General features: G+C 41.4%; 1 protein-coding gene across 2 annotated transcripts; it reads left to right on the top strand.

Annotated features, from left to right (window-relative positions):
* The first annotated feature begins 1272 nt into the window (after window positions 1–1272).
* Window positions 1273–25539, top strand: LOC135090725 (doublesex and mab-3 related transcription factor 3, truncated-like). 2 transcript variants are annotated; one of them, XM_063987754.1, is made up of 4 exons: window positions 1273–3677; window positions 11512–11673; window positions 17612–17747; window positions 24383–25539. In XM_063987754.1, the coding sequence occupies exons 1-4, from the start codon at window positions 3480–3482 to the stop codon at window positions 25354–25356; spliced, it is 1470 nt and encodes a 489-aa protein (XP_063843824.1). In that variant the 5' UTR covers window positions 1273–3479; the 3' UTR covers window positions 25357–25539. The 2 variants fall into 2 exon arrangements, with proteins under 2 accessions (XP_063843824.1, XP_063843825.1); XM_063987755.1 differs by lacking the exon at window positions 11512–11673 and having other exon boundaries at window positions 1274–3677.
* The last annotated feature ends 118 nt before the right edge of the window (window positions 25540–25657 follow it).

Below are 25657 nucleotides of genomic sequence, written 5' to 3'. Positions count from 1 at the left end.
TGTTTGAATGCAAGGACACGGTAATGGTTGTTTTGTGTCAGGTGCTTCCAGGTGACGTCGTCTTTCCTCTTCTGTGTTTTGCTGTGGAATAAAGGACCATTATTCATTGTTACACTGAAAAGGAGAAAGGATGGAAGGAAGGAAGGAAGGAAGGAAGGAAGGAAGGAAATGGGGGGAAGGAGGAGTAGGAGGAGGAGGGAATAAAAAAAGATGACGTCGACGATGACTACTACAATGACAACGGAGCTGACAACGACGAGGAAGAAGAAGAAGAAGAAGAAGAAGAAGAAGAAGAAGAAGAAGAAGAAGAAGAAGAAGAAGAAGAAGAAGAGGAAGAGAGGAATGAAGGAAGTAAGTTTTATAAGGAACGATAAACTGCAGAATATAGTAAATATATTTTATGAAAAGATGTTACAAACTATTTCTTCTTGCTTTAAAGTAACGAAAAAAAAAATGATGTTTTCTTCAGTTTACTTTTGTTTTGACGTAAAAAAAAGAATGTTCCTTTGCTTAAATAATGTTCTTGTCGATTATTTTCGCTTTTTTGCATATCTCTCTCTCTCTCTCTCTCTCTCTCTCTCTCTCTCTCTCTCTCTCTCTCTCTCTCTCTCTTAATTCCTTATTCTCCCTTCCGTATTGTTTTAATCCTGCATGTTTTCCTTTCCCCCTTTTCTATTCCTTGCTTCCTCGACTCTCTAACTTTGCTGGTACCCTTAATTTTTCGCCTCCTGTGTCCTTCCCTTGGTAACCTCTTCACGTGATCAGCATGTGGCGTTATCCTTGTGTTGCTCAGTATGCATGGTATCCTCTTCTGATATAGTTTACTTCGTTCACACACTCGTTATATTTTACCTTTACACCTTCCTATGCCTTCTGATTCACCTAGTCTTGCCTGGTCTTGTCTGCAGGAAGGGAGGTAATGTCTTAATTATGGAGGTTATCTGGTTCTTGCTTTATCTTTCTTTTATCTTTATTTCTCTCTCTCTCTGGTCGTCCCTATGTGGTCTTCATTGCACTTTGCATTTCTTCATTTTGCTTCTCTTTCTTACTCCAAATTCAAGATTCCTTTTGTTTTTCTCCATCCCTATCACCATTAAGTCTCTTCCTCCTACCCCCTATCCTTCCGATACCTCCTCCGCCTCCTTCCCCACTTCCGTCCTCACCACCACCACCACCACCACTTCCACCAGAAATGACTTTTGAACAATAATTTCTGCTGTCACCTACAATATACATAAAAGGCTGCAGGGTGGTGGTGATGGTGGTGAGGAGAATGAGGGTACACAGGTGGGGCGGGTCAGATGTGTGGAGGCTTAAGCTTTAATCTTCAGAGGGTTTAAGCAAGCACAGGAAAACCGCCTTCGTCAGGTAGGAGGTGACACACGCGGCTACTCTGTATGGAGCAGGACTGGCACCGGCTTTACTGCAACGGGCAATATATAGCTGTTTACACATGGCGGTATCAATTTAACAGCATTCTTCATACTCCTGACCGTGTAATCTGTTTTTTCCCCATTTTTTTCACCTACTTTTTACATTACTCCATGTGGTAAAATTACGGGCGTTTTCAACCTTCCTGATCATGTGCGCTGCGTGCTTCCCCCCACCAGCAGGTCTTCCTTCCCGATCTCTTTCAGTCTTATCATCTTGCTGGTCCTTTTGATCTACCTTGGCAACCTTCCACGTGGTAGTATTAGTGCTATTATAAATCTCTCCCTTCCTGTTATTGGTGTTATTGGTGACAGTTATTGTCTTCAGATCTATTTTTCTACTTCTCCACCTTGCTGTACCTCCTGAGTTGCCTTTTCTCCCTCCACGTGGTAGTATTAGTGCTATTATGAATCTCTCCCTTCCTGTTATTGGTGTTATTGGTGACAGGTATTGTTTTCAGGTCTATTTTTCTACTTCTCCACCTTGCTGTACTTCCTGAGTTACATTTTCACCCTCCACGTGGTAGTATTAGTGCTATTATGAATCTCTCTCTTCCTGTAGGTTGTTTTATCGGTGACAGGTATTTTGCTATCTTTCTGTCTTCCTCTACCTATACAACCTTCCACGTGGTAGTATTAGTGGTATCCTGCAGGCAGCGTGATGGTCGGCGGACTCCCCAGCAGCGCCTTCCCTTCAGTCAACGCCGCGAGTGTGAATCTTCTGCTAACTTCCGCTCAAATAGTAAACGTCATCAGCATTTTTCTTCTTTTTTTTTCACGTCTCCTTCCCCCTTGCCACGTTATCAAGTTCCCCTTCAGCGGGTGCAGGAACCTTGGGTATTTTGTGTCGTCAGAGGAGGGCGGTGGTGGTGACGACACTCGGCTCAGCAAGAGGCGCTACTCGGCTCATCACCGCCACAGTCTCAATCCGTCGACGCCAGCCTCTTGTGTACATCCTCCTGGGTTTGGGTGATCTACACGAGACCTGTCGACACAGTTTATTGGTTTTGACTTTTCATTTGTTCGTGTGATGGCTGTGTGTTTTGCTAGCGGCCGCACATGATGAGAAATGTTTACACAGCATCAGCTCACTGACGTACATATACAAAAATGTTTCCCACTGGCTTGCGCAGACTTCCACACAGTTTCACACGCGGCTAAGAACTGGGTCGTGTAGCGTGTAGTCTGGGCGGCGGGGCGTTGAGGGCAGCGAGGCGTGGGTGTGCGGGTGTCTCCTCCACTCAAGGGCGATGGCGGGTGGTCAGAGGGAGGCGGTGCAGACCAGGCAATGTCATAAAGAGCAACAAAGTCACCATCGGGCGAACGAAGAGCACTGTATCGCCTCCACATCTTTCTTCTTCCTCTTGATTGCCACCCGGACGGCGGAAATTCTCGACCAATCAACACACGAGTTTCTTGCTCTCAGGAGAAACCGAGCCAATCAGGAGAAAGATAAGCACACGAGTTGCTACTATTGGTCGCACAGGCTGGCTGGAGGTCCGCGGAGGAGGGACGCACCGCCCCCCGCCCTCGCCACCCTCCGCGCGGGGACAGAAGGGCGAAAATGCCGCCTGGGGGAGAGTTTCGAGGCAGCGCTGGCCCCGAGGTGGTGTCTGAAGAAGCCATTATTGTGACAAGGCGAGGAGTGAAGTAACTTGTGGGTGGGCGGGATGATTTATTAGGCGATGAAAGCTTCCGACTGCCACACTAACCACAAATTGGTGCACGCGACACCCGGCCATTCGTCACTCCGCAGCACCACCAGCTTCCTCCTCCCCCTCCTCCTCCTCCTCCTCCTGCACCCTCTGGACTAAGCGGCGAGTCCTCCACCGCTAAGGATACCGCGCGAGAATCCTACAGTGTGCATTCAGTGAGCGAAGTGATCCTGCAGTGACAGAGACATGAACAGCGACACTGCCTGGCCGGCCGCCTCCTAGCGTGACCCGCCAGTGTGCCAACCATGCAGGTCTTGTAGAACCCGCGACACACAGGAAACCACAAGACACACAGCTGAGCGAGGCGTGCGGGCGTGCGGGCGTGGTGGAGGGGATGAATGGCGTGGGCGGGGGTGGGGGTCTCGGCTACCCCACCACGGAAAAGGGCGCCCGCAAGCCGAAATGTGCCCGCTGCAGGAACCACGGCATGATCAGCTGGCTCAAGGGACACAAGCGCCATTGCAAGTTTAAGGACTGCACCTGTGCCCGCTGCAACCTGATAGCGGAGCGGCAGCGGGTCATGGCAGCGCAGGTGAGTACGCGCCGAGCCTCAGGTCACGCTAGGTCAATGCATAAGTAAGTCCCAGACAGCATAGCGATAAAATTCCTTCACTGATTGACAAATATCCTCATACAATTTTCTTAGACTCTTACTTTCGTGCTACAGTCTCGCTAAGCCTCAGGTCACGCTAGGTCAGTGAATCAGTAAGTTTCAGACATCACAGCAATAAAACCCCTTTCACTGCTTGACAAATATTCTCTTTATGTTCACCTATGATTTTTTTTAGACTCTTACTTAACGTGATACAGTCTCACTAAGCCTCAGGTCACGCTAGGTCAGTGAATCAGTAAGTTCCAGATATCACAGCAATAAAACCCCCTTCACTGCCTGATAAATTTTCCCTATGTTCACCTACGATTTTTTTAGACACCTACTAATGTGCTACAACCTCTTAAATAGTTATGAAGCCAAGAAAAGAAAAAATAAGCCACCTACTCTCTCTCTCTCTCTCTCTCTCTCTCTCTCTCTCTCTCTCTCTCTCTCTCTCTCTCTCTCTCTCTCTCTCTTTCCTTTCTTGTATCCATGCAAATAATTCTTACAGTGCTGTGAATGTCAATAAGGGAAGGCCGCAGTGTTGAAAGAGTTAAGAAGCGTTCAATATAACAGGAAAATTTATTCTTATTCTTATTGTTACTGTTGTTGTCATAATTGTTCGAGCTAAGAGGTAAAGAATATTGTGTTAATAGTTGTATAATCACTTAGTATGTTGTGTAATATAAAGCGTTAAATAGCGTTCAGTATAAGAGGAAAATTTATTCTTATTATTATCACTCTTGTTATTATTGAAGCTAAGAGAAAAATGAATTAAATGTTGTTGATTCACTTTGTAAATTCTGTATATAGCGTTAAAAAGCGTTCAGTATCAGAAAAAAAAAAATTCTTATTCTTATTATAGTTGCTGTTATTGTTATTATTGAAATTAAGCGAAAAAAAAAATAAATATTGAATTAAAAATTACATATACACATTCATCTAGTCGGTGGTACAGCTTAGCTCAAATTGCTTATATATTAACTTCATGCATACGAGTATTACAGTGTCCCGCTCCGCCTATAAATAAATAAATAAATAAATAAATAAATAAATAGATAAATAAATAAAAATTCCACGTATTAATACCTATATGCAAAGTGGTGAGCTAATGATGATAATAATGATGATGATGATGATGATGATGATGGTGATGACGATGATGATGATGATGATGATGATGATGATGATGACGATGATGATGATGATGATGATGATGATGATGATGATGATGATGAGCACAAACGTAAGAAAATAATGAAACGCAACAATATTCAAAACAATAACAAAACTCGAGAAACAGAGGTGATAATAATAAGTGTGATAAAAATGGAGGCAAAAGAAGAAAAAAAAAAAAAAAAAAAAAAAAGAAGACATGAAAAAAATGTGAATCAAAACAAAACAGTGATCTACGAAAAGGAATTATAACAAATAGAGAAAAAATAAATAAATAAATGAAAAAAAAAGAGAATAAAACGTCGACTTTGAGAAGGAGCAGAAGAAAAAAATCAAAACAAATAAATAAATAAATACATACATAAAACAAATAAATAAATAAAAAGAAATTCATTAAAATCTCGGCGAGTGAACCAAATAAACGAATAAATAAATAAATAAATAGATAAAGAAATAAATAAACAGATAAGCAAGTAAACAAATAAATATTAAAAAAAAGGAAGAGACACAGATAGAAAGACTGATTAACGAAGAGATAAATAAGTAAGTAAATTAATACATAAATAAACGAATAAATAAATAAAAAAAATAAATAATAAAGGAACAGAGACAGATAGAGGTTAATAAATAAATTGATAAATAAATAATAAATGAACAAAGACAGAGAAAATTATAAATAAACCGATAAATAAATAAATAAATAATAAAGAAAGAGATAGAGAGATTGATAAATAGATAAATAAATAAATAAATAACAAAAAAAAACAGATAGATAGAGAAATTGACAGATAAACAGACGGACAGATAAATAAATAAATAAATAAATAATAAAGGAACAGATAGATAGAGAGAGAATAATAAACAAATAGATAGACAAATAAATAAATAAATAAATAAATAAATAAATGATAAAGGAACAGAGAGACAGAGAGATAGATAAATAGATGAATAAATAAACAGATAAATAAATAAATAAATAAAGAACAGATAGATAGAGAGATTGACATAAATAGATAGATATATAAATAAATTAATAAAGAAAGAAAGAAACAGAGAGACAGAGAGATTGACAGATAAATAGATAGATGGATAAATAAATAAATAAATAAAGGAACAGAGAGATAGGGAGATTGATAAAACAGATAGACAGACCACTGAATAAATAGATACATACAGAAGTGGAGAGATAAAATAGAACAGGATAATTGCAAAACATCGCTAACCCTAATCACTCAATCACTCGCTTCATTACACCAATCACTTCACCACGCAGAAAATTATAATAAATTCTACGATTCTTTCCATTAAAAAAAAAAAAAAAGAGTGAACATGTAATGAAAAAAATAACGAAGATTTCATTAATGCCACTGAAACTTGTAAAAAAAAATAGAGGGATGAAATGAATGAATGAAACTAATGAATAAATAAGATAAGGATTTACTAATGCCAATGAAAATTAAAAAAGGGGGTGAATTAAATGAATGAATAGACAGATAAACTAATAAATAAATAAATAAATAAATCTACGAAACCACAACAACAAAGAAAATACAGGAGAGAGAGAGAGAGAGAGAGAGAGAGAGAGAGAGAGAGAGAGAGAGAGAGAGAGAGAGAGAGAGAGAGAGAGAGAGAGAGAGAGAGCGTATCAAGTGAATACTAACACAAACATTAGATTCAAAACATAGATTGAGTGGAGAGAGAGAAAGAGAGAGAGACCAGAAGCACAACACACACACACACACACACACACACACACACACACACACACACACACACAACTATACATGTATCACACAGAACAACAACAAACGAAAAGAAGAGAGAAAAAATAGACCCAATGTCGTGACTCAGCGGAAAACTAAATAAGAATAATCAGAGAGAGAGAGAGAGAGAGAGAGAGAGAGAGAGAGAGAGAGAGAGAGAGAGAGAGAGAGAACTAGTTATAGGTATCACAACTTAGACCGCTCCTTCTTCTTCTTTTCTTTTTTTCTTCTTCTTTTTCTTCTTTTTCTTCTTCTTCTTATTATTATTTGTTGGTATTATTTAAAAAAAAATAAATAATATAAAAATAAACTACATATCAGACTTATAAAGGCAAATAACTTACGCTTTTACTAAAAAATAAAGGGATAAAGTCGTAAGAGTCCATTGGGGAAGAAAATCATAACAGTTCAAGTAAAAAAAAAGAGAACTTAAAAAAAAAGAAAAAGAAAAATCAGGAAACAAAAAATATTAGTTACGTCTTTTGATATAGCACGAGTTGATGAAATAAACAAAATCAGAATAAAAAGCTTAAATAAAAGAGACAAGTTATCAGTCAATAAAAAAAAAAAAAAACACGAAGAATTTTTCCTATAACAACACAAATATTTCCTTATGCACAAGTTGACAAAATTCTGGAGTAACAATAAATGTGAAAAAAAAGGTAATTGTCTCTCCTAAACAAGGAAAGAAGAGCAAAGCCAAGTTTCCTCCTAAATCACCAACATTTCTCTATGCACAGCTTGAGAAGACCCAGGAGTGAATGCAAATGTAGCAGAAAACGCTAATTGTCTCTCCAAAACAAGAAAAAAAAAGAGCTAAAACACCACCATTTCCTTAAGCACAATTTAAGAACACCCATCCCTTCCTCCAAAAAAAAAAAAATAAATAAAATAAATAAATAAATAAATAAATAAATAGATAAATAAATATAGGAAAAACGCTAATTGTCTCTCCCAAACAAGAAAAAAGAAGAGGAAAGCCAATCTTCCTTCTAAAACACCACCATTTCCTTATGCACAATTTAAGAACACCCATCCCTCCCTCCAAATAAATAAATAAATAAATAAATAAATAAATAATAAATAAATAAATAAATAAATAAATAAATAAATACAGGAAAAACGCTAATTGTCTCTCCAAAACAAGAAAAAAAAGACCAAAAGCCAATTTTCCACCATTTCCTTATACACAACTTAAGAAAAATAAATAAATAAATAAATAAATGTATGAAAAACCGCTAATTGTCTCCCGAACAAGAAAAAAAGGAGACAAAAAGCCAGTCCAAGGTTAAAAGTGCCTGAAAACATCCCTCAACCTTCCTAAGCCTCTTCCTTAACACCTCGCCGTCCAGCTGAATTAATGAAGAAACCCATCACAATAAGGTTTAGACAGGAGCGAGAAAGACTATCACCTCATACTGCACCACAACAATATCAGGTTCCCGCCAGCACAAAACTGACTCAAGAACTATCCCTTGTAAACACTAACACTATTATTTCACTAATAAATACATCACCCCTATTTTTATACGCTCAGGACTCGTACAAGAACTACGAAAACCCACACATATGATTATTCCGTTTCGCATGGCCGGTTTTTATACTGACGATACAGAAACCTCATTAAATACAACTAGAATCATGAAAACACCATTGAAACCTTTAATTATCTCCACTCGAGCCTGTTCAATTGAGGAGAAACTACCAAAAGTCCACAGAAATGACTAGTCACTCTCTTATGGGTGTTGTTTTACATTGAGGATACAGAAACCCTATTAAACTACCACTACAGTCACCCTTGAAACTTAAATAATCGCCACTAGAATCTATTTACATGATAAGCGAGAGAAGGAAGTCTTTGAGAATTCTGTCCTATGATTCAGGTTATTTTTACGAATCATGTACGAGATAACGAGATAACGGGTCTGAATTACCTTCAGACTACCACTAGAGTCACGAAAACACCCTTGAAACTTAAATAATCGCCACTAGAATCTGTTTACATGATAAGCGAGTGGAGAAAGCGCTTGAAAATTCTGTCCTATGATTCAAGCGTTATTTTTTACTAATCATGTACTAGTTAACAGGTTTAAACTATCTTCAAACTACCACTAGTCACGAAAACACCCTTGAAACCTAAATAATCTGCACTAGAACCTATTTACATGAGAAAAGGCGGTGGAGGAAACGTTTGAGAATTCTGTCGTATGATTCATGCGCTATTTCCACCGATCGCGTAAGAGTTAATGGGTCCATCAATCTGGCGGCACATCTACAAGTTGACGCATGATACAGCGGCGGGGTTAACTAAGGCGGGCAGCCGGCGAAGGCAAACAGATGCCCCGTGTGTTATCATCTGCGGTCTTAATAAAATAACACCAGGTCCGGAGGGGGGGTGGGGGCGCTGGGTGATGTTATAGGACGGAGAGAGAGAGAGAGAGAGAGAGAGAGAGAGAGAGAGAGAGAGAGAGAGAGAGAGAGAGAGAGAGAGAGAGAGAGAGAGAGAGAGAGAGAGAGAGAATACCACATACAAATAAAAAAAAAATAGAAAAAGCATACAAAACAGGAAAATAATATTAGATGTAACGCTACCAGAGAGAGAGAGAGAGAGAGAGAGAGAGAGAGAGAGAGAGAGAGAGAGAGAGAGAGAGAGAGAGACGCAAGGCCCAGTTACTCGAGCCGTCAGTGAATCAGCAGATCCTTCGCATGAGAGACAAAGAAATAAACACAGGCTTGGCGCGGACATGGGAGAGCCACCGCTGAGATCACGGGCAAGTTGAGTCAAGCTGCAACAAATTAACTCGCCTGCCCTTCCTTCCTTAGCCATCCCTCCCGAGACACCACAGGCAAATCTTATGGTACACTAGCACTGCACTGAGACTCCCCTTCCTTCCTTCCTTCCTTAGCTATCCCTCCCGAGACACCACAGGCAAATCTTATGGTACACTAGCACTGCACTGAGACTCCCCTTCCTTCCTTCCTTCCTTAGCTATCCCTCCCGAGACACCACAGGCAAATCTTATGGTACACTAGCACTGCACTGAGACTCCCCTTCCTTCCTTCCTTCCTTAGCTATCCCTCCCGAGACACCACAGGCAAATCTTATGGTACGCCAGCACTGCACTGAGACTCCCCTTCCTTCCTTCCTTAGCTATCCCTCCCGAGACACCACAGGCAAATTTTATGATACGCTAGAACTGCACTGAGACTCCCCTTCCTTCCTTCCTTCCTTCCTTAGCTATCATTCCCAAGACACCCTAGGCAAATCTAACATACAAGTCCGGTACACTGCACTGAGTCTTCCCTTCCTTCCTTCTTTCCTTCCTTCCTTCGCTATCCTTCCCTTGACGCCACCGGGAAATCTTAAATAGCCTACAATCCGCCAGCATTGCATTTAAATTTCTAGACAGCCGTGGGAACTTTCATTCGTATTACAAGTCCAAGTTAGGTAGGGGATACACATGTTATCCTGCATACTGTACCGCTGTTCCGCTGTCCGCAGGTAAGGTAAAGATTAAAGACTTGGCTGGATAAAGTTATGGAATTTATGATGTTATGATAGTATTTGTGCTAAAGATATGCTGATTCATTACGACTGCTAGGCTGCTGTTCGAGTTTGTTTGCTAAAGATGAAAGGCTTGTTAGGTTAAAGTGCTGGAGTTTATAAAGTGCTGTATTTGTGTTTTAAAGAGATGATAATTGAGTAAATCCTGTAAACATTGTAAAAAAACTGTAAACACAACAATGCACACTGTCTGTCTCCCTCCTATCTAAAACAATGAATGCAATGACTACCTATGCACACTGCCTGTCTCCCTCCTATCTAAAACAATGAATGCAATGACTACCTATACACACTGCCTGTCTCCCTCCTCCTATCTAAAACAATGAATGCAATGACTACCTATACACACTGCCTGTCTCCCTCCTCCTATCTAAAACAATGAATGCAATGACTACCTATACACACTGCCTGTCTCCCTCCTCCTATCTAAAACAATGAATGCAATAGGTAACAGCGAACACAGCCACTAGCATTACACTACCAGCGCTGTCAATATAAAAAAAAAAATAGATAAAATAAAAGTACTGACATACAAGTGCGTTAAGTAAATACATTATAATGGGTAATTTTAGTCACTCTCTGTTGGTCACTCTAGCCACGACGGTGAGTCAGATAGATATAATGAGTAACTTTTAAACCTAAACAGACCACACGTAGATAAACAGTGCCTACCTATCATTTCATATGCAAAAGGCGCTAAGTAGACCTATTAATAAAGCAATGAGTACCTTCTTTCCCCCATTTACTCCCTCCATCCACGGTGCTGAGTCACAAAAGTAAATACTATGAGTAGCGAAACCCTTCTATAGATAAACAGTGGCTCTCTATCATTCTGCATCCAAACGCCACTAACTAGATTCATTAACAAAGTAATTAATATCTTCAGTCAGTCTCTATAACTCACTCTACCCAAGGAGCGGAGGAAAATAAACAGTAGATTAATTAATAGGCCTATCTCTCCCTATTGCTGTCTACCTATGGCGTTGAGTCAAGTAGAAACACAAATTAATACCCCCATCACTTCTTATAACTCAGTCTACCACGGCGCTGAGCAAATAGGTAGATGAATTAACACCTCAATCTCTCCCTATTGGTGTCTACCTATGGCGCTGATATAAATCAATACCTCAGTCACTCCTTACTGATACCTATCCATGGCGTTGAGTCAAATAAACATGAATTAATACCCCCATCACTCCTATCACTCAGTCTGTCCACGGCGCTGAGTCACACAAACGTAGGCACTAAACCTCCTGCCCTTTGATCGTAGACTCGGATTCTGGGCATGGCTGGAGAAGTTGGACCCCGCGCCGCCGCCGTCCCCCACGAGCCGAGTGACGCGGGAATGGCACCAGCTCGGCTCCCTTGGGTCGTGGCAGCGAGGGCGAGGTCCAATCTCCCAGCGTCTGCCACACTCCCATGTCCCCTCGACGTACGTATCACTCCACACAGCTCTAGAATTGAGGCCACTCCCTCCCTCCCTCCCTCTCTCTCTCCTTCCCTCACTCCCTCCCTCCCTCCTTCACTTTCTTGGGTTGCGTCTCACTGTCCTGATTTGCTGAAGAAAGTGACGTGACACTCTTAAAAATGTGACTTATATGTATTTTTTTTTGTCTGTTTCTCTCTCTCTCTCTCTCTCTCTCTCTCTCTCTCTCTCTCTCTCTCTCTCTCTCTCTCTCTCTCTCTGTTAATGAATTGTTTAATGAATTGTAAGTATTTTCTTCTAATTTTTTTTCGACTGTCAAAATTCTCTCATCCGTGAATTTTCAAACAAATCAACATTAAAAAAGAAGTTCAGAGGCATATATATATATATATATATATATATATATATATATATATATATATATATATATATATATATATATATATATATATATATATATATATATATATATATATATATATATATATATATATATATATATATATATATAACGAATATAAACACACACATTGAAGAAAAACGGGGAAAAGACAAGAATAACACAAAAAGAAAAAAAAAAGAAAAGAAAAAAGAAAAAAAAAAAGAAAAAAAAAAGAAAAAGAAAGCAAGACGTAGGTAGTTCACGAGTCAACACTAAACACTACACTACACTACTAAACTAGTTCACAAGACCATCTCCACATTACCCAACCCGGACACAAGCAGGAGCGCGTCGGTTGCTAGTGTTGAGAGGCGGAGACGAGGAGACAAATAAACAAAGCCGGGAGAAAAGTGTGTCTCGGGAGGGATAGATGGTGGCGAGGGAGGGGTGACTACTTTGCTGTGTGTTAAGCATTGCGCCCTTCAAGTGTTTGCTCATAAAGTGTGTCTGGCTCTCCGCCTCGTCATGTTCTGTGTTGTCTTGCATATTCTCCCTTCATAAAAATGGTTGTTTACGTTTTCTTTTTACTCGTGAGTGATTAAAACGTTTGTCTTCAACATTTATTTTTTTATGACTTGAGTTTAGTGTGAAGTCTTGCGGCACATGAGTGATGATAAATCCCGCCGTCTGTTATTATTAGAATTTCCTATCGCTGAATAAATATTGAGTTATCTATATTAATCTGTAATGTTTATATCTTCTTCTTACTGAGGTTTCATATCAGCTTTACATTAGCTACAGTATTCACCGCCATAGTCTTTCCCTTTCTTTCTCCTTGTTTTCTTCCTTTTCAAAGTATAACCTACGTAACAAGCCTATCATTATGACCAGCAGGTATATACATGCAAAATTACTGTGTTCCCCGCTCATTGCTGCTTCTGAACCTCGTGTTAGCCTGACACCCACACTAACTTAGCATAACAACCGGCATGAGAAGAAAACCAAAGGAAATATCAAAGAAAGACCAGGAAGAAACAACTCGAGCAAAACAAGAAGCACCATCTCGCGTTAGACTGACGTGAGCGCCAACACATTATCGCCATGAAAAGAAGAGCGAGAAGGGAAAAAAAAAAAAAATGAGAGAGAGAGAGAGAGAGAGAGAGAGAGAGAGAGAGAGAGAGAGAGAGAGAGAGAGAGAGCTTGCCTGACTGACTGGAAGTGACGTAATGATGTTCCGGCGGCTCTCGCAAGCTTTTGTATGAGAATATTGTGGATTTGCGGATTAAGAAGTTGGCTTTTGTGTTGAGAAAACTTGTATGAGGAGAACTGAGGCGATGATAATGAATTTTAGACTTTTGTTTTAAGAATATTGCGACGACTCGGACATGAACTACTAGGCTTGTATTAAAAGAATACTGATGGTCTGCTAATGAACAACTAAACTTTTGTATTAAGAGAATTATGCCAATTAATGGATGGAATAATAAAATAAAAGTTTTTTTTGTTTAAGTTCTGACGAATAACAGATAAAACAGTAGGCGAATTTTGGTATATAAACAGTAGGCTATAAAACAGTAGGCGAATTTTGAATGATAAAATTCCTATTATGAGAACTGGTAATTTGCGGGGAAAAAAGACGAAATCTAATCAAGGAGCCCAAGGAAGAAAAGAAAATCATATACACAATATACAGTATCCAAAGTTCCCAGAAAAACAAACATATCACTCTAATAATGATCCTCACTATACCGAGAATCCTCCCTACTGCCTAACACATAACAAGGACACACACTGTTATAACCAACTCATCCAGCTTTTGAATAGCAAGGTTCTCTGTGCTCACCAAAAGGAGTTCGTGGCACCATCTACGTAGTAACTTCACCTCCTGCTGCAGACGAGTTAATAAATCCACGGGGAAGGAAGCGATAGACATCCACTCATCACCAAAATATTTAAAACTAAATTTGCGGGAACGGAGAGCGGCCTGCATGACTGAACCCGTTCTTGCGCTTCGGCTTTGGAATACTTTTATCACCACTATTAAAAATATATATGGGTAGCGTTCGTTGCTTTATTATTTTATACTCATAATTGTATTTAGAGGTACTCGCCATTACTACCTGTGTATATTATTTGTAGTTATAAGTTGTAAGTATTCCTAAATCTTACAGTACTGTGTGCACGGATTCGGACAATGTTAGGCTAATGCTTGAAGCTGCCTGGGTACGATGACTATCTATCGTGAGGTGAGCTTCCTCAGTTTCATTCAATACCAAAAGTGATCTACACAGAATTAACTAACAGTATTACACCACGTCATTTATATATATATATATATATATATATATATATATATATATATATATATATATATATATATATATATATATATATATATATATATATATATATATATATATATATATATATTCTTCGTTTGTTTATCTATTTATCATTTCCTTATATCAAACTGATGAAATACTTTAATCTTTTTTATAACATAAGAACATAAAACACAACGTTTGAACACTTTAGTAGACGTTCTGAGGAATTCGAGACTGAATTATGAAGATGCAATAAGAACATAAAAAAAATAATAAAATAAGATAAGAAAAATAATAAATAAGGAAGCTGCAGGAAGCCGTCAGGCCTACACCTGGCAGCACCCACATGAAACATACCTTTTTTCATCCATCATTCTCAACCATAACTGTGCACCGACAGGTCTTCTCCAGTACAGGTGATCTGTTGTACTGATCGCGCCCCTCATCGCAGGGTCGAGGAGAGGCAATTTTCTCCGACATTTCTTGATGAAGCATCGTGACCGTAAGAACTGCGAGCAAGTTCTACGTTTTAATTTCTCATAAAATAACATCTACACTGGCACAGAACCACTCTCAACATATCACAATACTTATAGACAACATTTACAGTCAGCTTGGTACTGTGATATTCAGTTTGTACTAGAAAAAAAAATATTATATTACCTCGGTCACCTGCCTGTCTGTGTTTGTGTGACTGCGTCCACTGACTGAATGACACCTACAAGCTATGAGTGAGGGAACCGCACCCTGTTAACAAGTGAGCATTGACTAGAAGCTTTACATAAAATCAAATACTAATTTGTCCGTATATCACATATAATTTCATGCAAATAGTAAGCTAATAAACATTTTCACTTCTGATTATAAGGAATGATATGAGGCACATACACAGCAGCAATAACATTATGATCATATGGCCAGCGTCGTTGTGTCCGATCACTGGGGCTTTAGACTGCGGATATTTGAAGCTTAGCACGAGCCAAACCCTTGGAAAGATGACAGTAGAACAACAGCTGGTAGCAGAGCGTATTTTGACGTGCACAAGCCAAAGAAAAACGATGTACCCTCATGACGTTTTTTTTTTTTTTTTCAGTAGCTACAATCATCAATATAAGATTATAACATTGCTTAGGATTATGATAGTGCGTTACCTCTCCCGCCGACAGACCCCCGCGATCCGTTCAGAGGAGTACGAGGCAACATTTCTCCCTTGCTAAGCCTTAGAGGAACTGCCACTCTCACCACGATGCTGAAAGAAATAAGACACACCTGCCCGACCCGTCCCTCAAACAAGTATCGTGTTCAAATGAGTTCATGCAGTATGAAAACCCACAATCATACTTTTGTTTCCATCATCGCCCCTTTCAACACGCAGCGAACCCTGGCGTGGCGCGGCCTTGTGGTGTGGCGGGCGGGCCTCCTGACTGCCCTTCGTCAGCGACTGGAGGAGAGAAAGAAAAATATTGACTCTTAATTATCTGTACCTTGGGTTGAGATGACGTGAGTGTCTATGGCCATTTGGTGTGTGTCATTCCTCTTCCTCCTCCTCCTCCTCCTCCTCCTCCTCCTGTAAGTGGTTGTCGGGCAGCAGCCAGCACCAGGTGGAGGCTACAGGCGCCGCAGAAATCTCCGTCTTAGCCAAGGAAGATAGACTCACCATCTCTTCCTCCGCCTTGGCTTGAGAGTGAGGGGGAAGCGACAAGCATGCGGGGGAATCTTGAGTGGGCGGCGGGCTGAAGTATTATTCTTATCGTTGTTAATGGCGACCAAACGACTCAGAGTTAATAGATAAATTCCTCCGTTTTAGCTTCATGTCTTATCTTGGTCTATTAGCCACTTGTGTTTTCTCTCCATCATCGAGTTTCACGCTGGGGAAAATTCACAAAGAGAGCAATAAGGGACGTGAGGAAGAACTAAGCTTAGCCAACAATAAATGACGCTATATTATCTGATCTAAAGTTTCTGATGATGTGGCTTTCAGTTTTCAGCGCTATCTGTTAAGGAAATATGGAAGGATGAAGTGAAAGAAGTGAAATGCAGTTATTAGTTGTTGATACATTTATTACAAGAATCCAATGGCAAATCCGTCAAAACAAAATACATACATAGTCATAAATGATATTGAATCAACCTTCTAAGATAGAAATTTGAGAACTTAGGTGAAAATCGAAATACAACTCGCACTTAACGCCGACTTAGAATAGAAATGTATCCCTCGAAGCCTGTGAAGACTACTACTACTATTACTACTACTACTACTACTACTACTACTACTACTACTACTACTACTACTAATGATAACGCAGCAATATCAACGGTTAATATGTTTGCAATAGTAATAAAAGTGTGAACAACAACAACAACAACAACAACAACAACAACGACAACGACAACAACAATGTCAAAGTAGCCCCTGCAAGCCCGTATCAGCCCATCGCATTCCCCAGCGCCATGAGGTGCCAGCCCCTGGTACTATTCTGCCACTACTTAGCGGCAGCGAGCCCTTGATGGTATCTTCGGAGCTTCAAAGGTTCCGAAGCGCCGCCGCGAAGCTTTAGTCACCCGAGATGAAGTGAGGAGTATTGTGTTTCGTGATTGGCCAGCTGGGAAGCGTGTAACAGCCAATCACCATCTTGCTCTTGATACTGTGGCTGACTTCCTAGATAGCCTTTTGATTTATGTGTATGTGAGTGTGTGTGTGTGTGTGTGTGTGTGTGTGTGTGTGTGTGATGCTCATGTATGTCAACTCACACGAGGGGACGAACAGCTGTACTGGTTGGCATGTACGTCACTTGCTGTACCCGAGACTCACATTGACGGGTTCGAATCCACCAAGTAGCGTTAGCGGCCATCACAGTCTGTACAGACCTCGTAGTTTTTCTCTTGATGCAAACACAGAGACATTACAATTCTAAACACCCATACAATTTTTTTTCTTCACGCGTCCACTTTGTCCTTTTTTTTTTTCTTCTTTTTTTATATAAACGTATACATTTGTACCTCTTAACCAGCTTTCTCTTGACATAAACACGCAGACACTACAAATCGAAATACCCATACAAATTTTCTTCTCTCGTCAACTTTGCCCTTTTCTTTACATAAACGCATACTTGTATATGTGTACCTCTTAACCAGCTTTCTCTTGAGGTAAACACAGAGGCATTACAGATCTAAATATCCATACAATTTTCTCTCCACGCGTCTAACACTCACCTCACTTCACTTTGTCTTCCTGCAGGTGGCGCTGAAGAGACAACAGGCAGCCGAGGACGCAATTGCCATCTCCTTCAGGGTGGCGGCGACAGGGACGGCTTGCCCTTACCTGCCGCAGGGCCCCATCTTCGGCCTGCCCGTCACAGAGCCGCTGGTCAAGGGTAAGCACGGTGACCTTATCTGGCCTTGTATAGACTAGACAAGTGAGAAGATTGTGGTGGTGAGGTAACACAGGATTTTGTTAATATCACCCTTGTTATATCCCTCAGTCCACTAAAATGCCCCTGTCAGATCCGCTTTTAATCTACGCTTCTCTAGCCAATGTAAATATAAAAGCTTTAATCACTCTCGTAGCAATATCGCGTCCCTTATATTATTATTTATTTATTTTTTCTCATTCTCCTCTCTACTGACTTTAACTAACCTGTCTATATCCTGTAATATGGAGACTTGAACTACACAACGTAATTTGAATGCGGCTTGATTAATGCGTCGGCTTTCTGTTTTTAACACCACCAAAGATAAACTGTAATACAAGATTAGCTTTGCGGCTTTTAGTACATTTCACATGCTGGCTCAGCGGGTGAAGAGTTGCTGCGTATTTCTGTCCAATAATGACAATAGACCTCAATTTTAACCATCGAGGAAAGATTACAGACGCGCTGAGTGAATTTCCTCATTGCCGTGCAGTAATACATTTAGAAACAATAAAGGAACTGGAAAATGAAGAGGAACCTGCTTGGCCCTCAGCGCTGGACGTCTGGGCGACCTGAAGTGAGGATGGGTAAGTTCCTCAGGCACAAGATAGACGTGTGGATGCTTGTCACCGCCACTTGGAATGAGCAGTGGAGTGATGGTCCCTCACGGTGCTATGTGCCCGTGAAGTGGTTACCTAAGCAGGTGTGGACGGAGGCTGTTCACGAGAGGGAGTTTACCTTCGCATCTGGGACCGTATTCTGAAACAATTCTGCGCATCTCTTTCACTACTGTCACACTTCCACTACTTTCGATAGGCTCTAGTTGGAGATACACGAGTTCTTAAGGGTGTTTTATGGTTCTAGCGACAAATTAACAAGATTTCTATATTATCAACAGGAGAAACACTCTTGAGAACACAGCTAATCATCTCTGTGGCCTTTGAAAATAGTCGTGGTGGGAGAGCAAAGCGTTTGTGAATACTGGCCCTGGACGCAAGGCGGTTTTTCCTCACTCCTGCTCTCCAAGTAATAGAGGAAGCCAGCGCAAAAGGAATGTGTAGAGGACCAAGGTATGAATCTGCTTGTGGGTGATGAGCCTTTCTTAAATGACCGAGACGACGTAGTGCTTGAACAGCTGCAGGAATCGGAGATAGAGGAAGAAAAGTACAAGGTGAACCTGCTGGTATAAGGAGAGAAATGTGGAAAAGTAGAGACGAAATAAGTAAGTGGAGGTGAGATGCAGAACAACAAATAAAAGAGGAAAAGACAACAGAATAAATATCCGCAATGCAAAGGAGGAAGAAAAAGGAGACACCACCTGCGACGAGGGACAGGAAAGCCAGAAGACGGCCAGGAAGCGTGAAGGGAGAACTGCAGCTTCCGCCCACGCCGCCAAGACAGACGTGGGCGTGGCGAGACGGGGGACGAGCAAGCTGTTGAGGGCGGTGTGGGTGATGCTGATAGTGGTGGTGGTAATTATAGAGGGAACCTTAGCTAATACCAGAAGACTGACGAACACATTCCCTCCCGTCACGGTCTGAACGTTCCGCCTGGACATGATGTAGCCCGGAACGTGAAGCAGAAGGGACATAGTGAATGGAAATATTTGCCGTTTCAACTCCTCCATCGACAAATAATAATAGTAATAATAATTAACACACAGATATATAAGATAAAGTAAAACTGAATAGGTAATGAAAGAAGGGGAACAAAAAGGTATAGAGAGGTAAGGTGCATTTACAAGTACGAGTATATACAAATATTTACTCTTCCCCCAAAAATGTAAAAAAAAACATGAGAATTTGAAAGTTTATCCCATTACCTAGAAAATGAAGAAGAAGAAGAAGAAGAAGAAGAAGAAGAAGAAAAAGCAGAAGAAGAAGAAGAAGAAGAAGAAGAAGAAGAAGAAGAAGAAGAAGAAGAGCACCAACAACATACCAGAACCTTTCACAACCTTCAATAACAACAGCCAGCCTCTCACAAGCTTCACATCTCAACCCCATAACAATCAGATTAGCAAGCGACCATCAGTGCGATAAACTCCTGAGAACCGTCAACAAACACTCTAGTACATTATCCCTTGACTAAACGAGTGACTCCCTTTGTTGATTATTTTCCATCCCTCTTTCCTGTTCGTTTCAAAAATATACAACTTCATGTACCGCCCTCTTCTCCTTCCCGCCCTTCCTTTCAGACATATGGAGTGTGTTACGTTGTGTGTTATATGAGTGCGGCAGGGCTCTTGTTCCTCTTCTTCCTCTCCTTCTCCTTCTCCTCCTCCTCCTCCTTCTCCTCGTCTTGTTCCTTCTTTCTCATTAACTCTGGAAGTCTCTATTTGTCAACCACTTCATTAGCTTACAGGTGGCTTAACTTACCGCCCCGCCCTTACCTGTCACACCTGAGCATTTACTTACAGGTGTGTGTGTGTGTGTGTGTGTGTGTGTGTGTGTGTGTGTGTGTGTGTGTGTGTGTGTCTGTGTCTGTGTGTGTATGTGTGTGTGTGTTGTTCTTGACCAATTACAACAACGAACTTCATCCGGAGAGACAATATCTTAAGTAGAGGTGGTGGTGGTGATGGTGGTGATGACGTAGTAGTAGTAGTAGTAGTAGAAGTAGGAGGAGGAGGAGAAGGAGGAGGAGGAGGAGGAAGATGAGGAGATTAGTAGTAAAAGTTGAGACGTAGCAAGGATGAGAAAGATGACAGTAGTAATAATAGTAGTAGTAGTAGTAGTAGTAGTAGTAGTAGTAGTAGTAGTAGTAGTAGTATCAGTAGCAGTAGGAGGCGGAGGAAAACGATGAGACTAGTAGTAAAAGTTAAGATGTACAAGAACACCAGCAGTACTAGTAGTAATAGTAGTAGTAGTAGTAGTAGTAGTAGTAGTAGTAGTAGTAGCAGCAGCGCCTAAGCATCGTGGCGGCGTTAGTGGGTGAGATGGTGGAAGCTGAGGAAGGTTGGCGCCAAGATGACTCTGCGTCCCGTCTCATGATCGCCCTAAGTGACACCTTCCCGTCCTGCCGCCCTCCTGTTTGTTTGTGGCAGAAGGGGGACACCAGGAGACGGAGCAGTGAAGGAGGAAGACGAGGAAGAGGAAGAGGAGGAGGAGAAGAAGGAAGGAGATATTGAGGACAAGGATTGAAGCAGGAAAAGGTGGTTGTACAAGAAGAGATAAAGAGAATGAAGGAAGAGGAGTGAACTGAACGAACCAAGAGAGAGAGAGAGAGAGAGAAAGAGAGAGAGAGAGAGAGAATTTCCCACCCCTCTCACGTTCCCCTCAAAATACAGTCGTTGTATCCGTGCTGTCACTGTTATCACTCATGCTAGTCTTCTCTTATTAGCTCTTTCCTGCTCTCTCTCTCTCTCTCTCTCTCTCTCTCTCTCTCTCTCTCTCTCTCTCTCTCTCTCTCTCTCTCTCTCTCTCTCTCTCTCTCTTTCTTAATTCGTTTGGTTAATTTTCTTCCTTCATTTTCTTCATCTCCTTATACAACCATCTTTTTCTCTGTAACTATGATCTTTTTTTTTCGTATATTATTCTTCACTTGCTTTCTTCTTCTCTCTTCTTCTTTTTCTTCTTCTTTGCACGCTTTTTTTTTTTTTTAAATGTGCTATTTCCTCCCACCCTTATATTTTCAAGTGCAATTTTGTTTCCTTTTATAATTTCCCTACCGAGGTGATTTTAATATTTCCATTCAGTCTATTTTGGTCATTATCTTCCGCGTCATCTCTTAATTAATGAACTCTATGTACTTATTTCCCTTTTTTCCCTTCCTTTTTATATGTAATTTTCTTATCTCTAAAAATTAGCTTCCATAATGTCGCTTTTCGAATGTTCTTTTATTGTCTTATTTTCGCGAGGATACACTATTTTTTTAATATGTATCTTAATCTGTCATCTTATCATTTTATCTCTGTGGACTCACTTTCATAAATTAGCTTTTAAAATCATTGTTTTTTGCCATATTTACTTTCCTATAGCTCAGCATTTTAATACATCGTTAATATTTACGTTTACTTTTATCCACTCTTAGAATACTCCAGCTATATTTTTTCTCTTCCTTCACGATGTAGCTTTTGTTTCTGATCTCCTCGCGTTATCATCTCTCTTGTTTACCCGTTGTTTTATTCACTAATTATCTCCTTGCCTTATCATCCTCCCTTGTTTTGGTCTCATCTTGTTCACTAATCATCTTGTTGGTCTTCTTTGTTTTCTTCTTCGTCGACTTAACTAATTCTCTACATGTCCTTCTGTCTGGCTTTCATTATTAAATTTTTTCCCTCATCGTTGTTATTTTCGGTTCTTTTTCGCCTTTCAGGAAGTTTCTTTATCCCTTTCTTAATTTTTTTTTTGCCTGTTTATGCCTTGTTTTTTTTCATGTTTGTTTTTTTTCTTTCTCTCATTCTTATCTTTTTTTTTTATCTTCTCGTTCATTTTTCCTCCTTGTGCTTGGCGTTCATTATTTCTTTCCCTGTTGACGAGTTCTCATTTCTTATTCTCGATTTCTTTTCGCCTTTCGGAATTTTTTCTATACTCTCACATCTTTTTGTTTGTTTGTTCCTTTATTTGTTTCCATGTTTGGTCTTTTTCTTTCTCTCATTCTCATCTTTTATCTTCTCGTTCATTTTACTATTTGTTCTCTTTCCTTTCATCATCTTTATCTCTTATCTTCTTTTTTTTCTCGTTTTCTTCTAGTTTCCTCTATGTTCTTTTATTTTCCTTATCCTGGTCCATTTTCCTAAGTTTTCCTCCTCTTTGTAAACATTCGTCATAGCTCTTTTTTTCCTTCCCCTATTTTCCTATCTCTAGTTCAAATCTTTCCTTTTCCTCTCTTTCTAATATTTTTATTCGTCCTCCTTCATTGTTCTGTTATTTTTCCGATCTTCTTCTTCCTGTTACGATTTCTTCTTCCTATTCCTATCCTCTTCTCTTAATTTCCATCCTTTTCTTTTTTTCCTTTTCCTCTCTGACACAATTTTTCCTTTCCCTCCTTTTCATCATTTCTTTGCCTCTCTTTAATCATCCTCTTCCCCATTAGCTGGTCTTCCTCCCTCCTTCAGCATTATCTTATTTCCCTTTCTTTCATTCCCTTTGTTTTCTTCACATTTTTCAAGTTTCTCTCTTATTTTTATTTATTTATTTTTTCATCCTTTCCTTCGTTTTGTGGTTCTCTTCAAATATCCATCGCTTCGCTCTCTTATCTTCTTTTTCCATGGTTCTCATTTTTCATTTCTTTTTAAGTATAACAATTCTTTTCTTTATCCTCATTCAATTGTAATCCTCTTTGTTTAGCGTCCTTCTCTTTGTTCCCTTATTTTTGTTTTTCGCCCGTTCGCATTTTTAGTTCTTCTATTCTTTTAAGCTTAGTTTCCCTTATCCTTCTTCTATAATGTTCTCTTAATTTGTTTTCCTTCTCCTTCGACGCTTTCTTCGTTTTCTAAATTTCATGCTTTATTCCTCTGTTTCGTTCTCTTATTTTCCTTACCCTGTTCGACATTTTTCCTTCTCTCACTTCGAGGCATTCTTCGTTTTCTGATTTTCTTGCTATTTCCTCTGTTCGTTCCCTTATTTTCCTTACCATCTTGGACATTTTTCCTTCTCTCCTTCCAAGTATAGCTCCCTTCATCCTTGTGCTAACCCGCCCACACTCCCACACTCTCTCCTGTTTCCTGCTAGTTACTGTAGCACGGAAGATGTTTTTCTTAAATGGCGGCCACTTACGCTTCGCCAGGCGCTAATGGAAGCCACTGGTAGTAACACAAACCTAACCACAACGTAACCTAGGGCACATAATCCTCCTAAGTTGCCGGGTAAAAACGCCTTATGCCCCTTGTGTAACTTGAGTCAGGTGGGAGGGGAAAAGGGGGACGAAGGAAGGGCCTGCCAGCTGGGTTATGTTGCTGGCGAGTTTACACCGATCAGCTGCCTGGCTCGCTGGCTCGCTGGCTAGTCACGGTGGTGGTCCTGTGTATTTCAAGCCCGGATGTATTAATTCCTGCGTGTTTTATAAGTGTGTGTGTATGTATGTGTGTGTGTGTCCCTTGATTCCATTTTCAACGTGCACACCTACTCCTTCCCACACACACAGACACACACGCACTCACATGGATAAATTAGTCTATTCCTCTTTTGTCTTCTCCATGTTTTATTCCATTTTGAAAACACACACATACACACACACACACACACACACACACACACACACACACACACACACACACACTTGGATAAATTAGTCTGTTCCTGCTCTGTCTTCTCTCTGTTTTATTAAGACATCTCCCTTGATAATCTGAGGCCGCGATGGCCCAAGAGGCGCTCCTGTCTAGGCGTGTTTTTATTACAAATACAGATACAACTAATTAGTAAGTGCACATTATTCTTCTGGTGAAGTCTTGGTTCGTGGTTTGTTTGGCTCGAAGACCTTACATGTGACAGGGACTAATACCTCACGGTGATGGCCGGGCAGGAGTTTTCTGGCCTTGCCAAGAAGAGAGGGATGGGAAGGTTGAAGGGTGCATGTGAGAGGCGTGAGTGAGGCGTGCATGAGTGAAGGGCAAGGCGTGGGATGTAAGGCGTGGGAGGTAATTGATGTGTTATCTCCTGCAGAAGGCGAGGATGGGCCAGAGGAGGAGCGACCGGAAAGTGTGACCTCTCCCACCATCTCCCCCGCCATGTCACCCACCTCCACCTCCACCACTACCACCGCTGGGGCGGCGGCCTCCGAGGATGACACGGGTCACACGCCACCGCGGCCCTCTACCCACCACATGGTCACCCACATGGACCACGTGGCCGCCCATAGCGGACCCTCTCAGGTGCCCGCAGAGCCGCCCCGGGAGGCGCCGCTCACACCTGCGGCGCCGCAGCCGGAGACGCGGCCCCCAACAGTGGAGGCTCCGGGGATGAGCGAATCTCCCGTGGACGCCCCGCAGAGTGCAGAGGGCGGCGCGGAGAGTCGCGAGGTGACGGAGGTGCGGCGGGAGGACGCAGCCTCTATGGACGGCGTGGACATCCTGCTGAGGATCTTCCCGGGGGAGCGGCGCGGCGTGTTGGAGCTGGTGCTGTCTGGCTGCGGCGGCGACTTGCTGCGGGCCATCGAACACTTCCTGTCTGTGGGCGAGGCGCAGCGGCGCCCCTCGGCCCCTGCGCCCCGCCCTTTGGACCACCCGCCGCGTCCACTCTCGCCACCCAAACCCAGCCTTGGCAGTGCTAAGTCTGCATTCACGCCCTTAGCGGGCGGCGCGGCGCCCCCGCCCGCCCACCAGAATTTCCTGGCAGGCGGTGTGGTGCCGCGCGTGCCCCTGTACGGCGAGGCTCGCTTCGCGCCGCCCTTGCTGCCCCTGTCCTACCCGCCCCTGCTGCCGCCCCTGCTGCCCGTGTTGCCGCCCCTGCCGCTGCACCGCCACTACCACCACGACTCTTCCCCAGATCCCGCCGACGGGGACCTGGCGCGGCCGCGCGACCACCTCACCGAGTATTCCATGCGCCATGACCTCCTGACACGCCCCGACCTGCGCCTCAACTTTGACCTGCGCCCTGACTTGCGTCTGCGGTCCCCAGCGGCCGAGGATAGTGCCTAAGGCTCTCGCCGCCCGCCGTCCGCCGCTCCGCCCTTCTCTCCAGGACCTGTCCCTGCAAGACCAGAGAGACCAGGTGACGGTGTCGTCTGACCCGCTGACTAACTGACTAAACTGGCTGACTGTGTCACTTTAGAAGTACACACACACACACACACACACACACACACACACGCACGCACACACACAAAGCTTGTAAACAATAATGATTATATATATATATATATATATATATATATATATATATATATATATATATATATATATATATATATATATATATATATATATATATATATATATA

The sequence above is a fragment of the Scylla paramamosain genome, chromosome 35, assembly GCF_035594125.1.
Source record: "Scylla paramamosain isolate STU-SP2022 chromosome 35, ASM3559412v1, whole genome shotgun sequence".
In the NCBI taxonomy this organism is placed as follows: Eukaryota; Metazoa; Arthropoda; class Malacostraca; order Decapoda; family Portunidae; genus Scylla; species Scylla paramamosain.
Note: the sequence above shows the minus strand (reverse complement) of the source record. Positions and strands in the feature narration are given on the sequence as shown.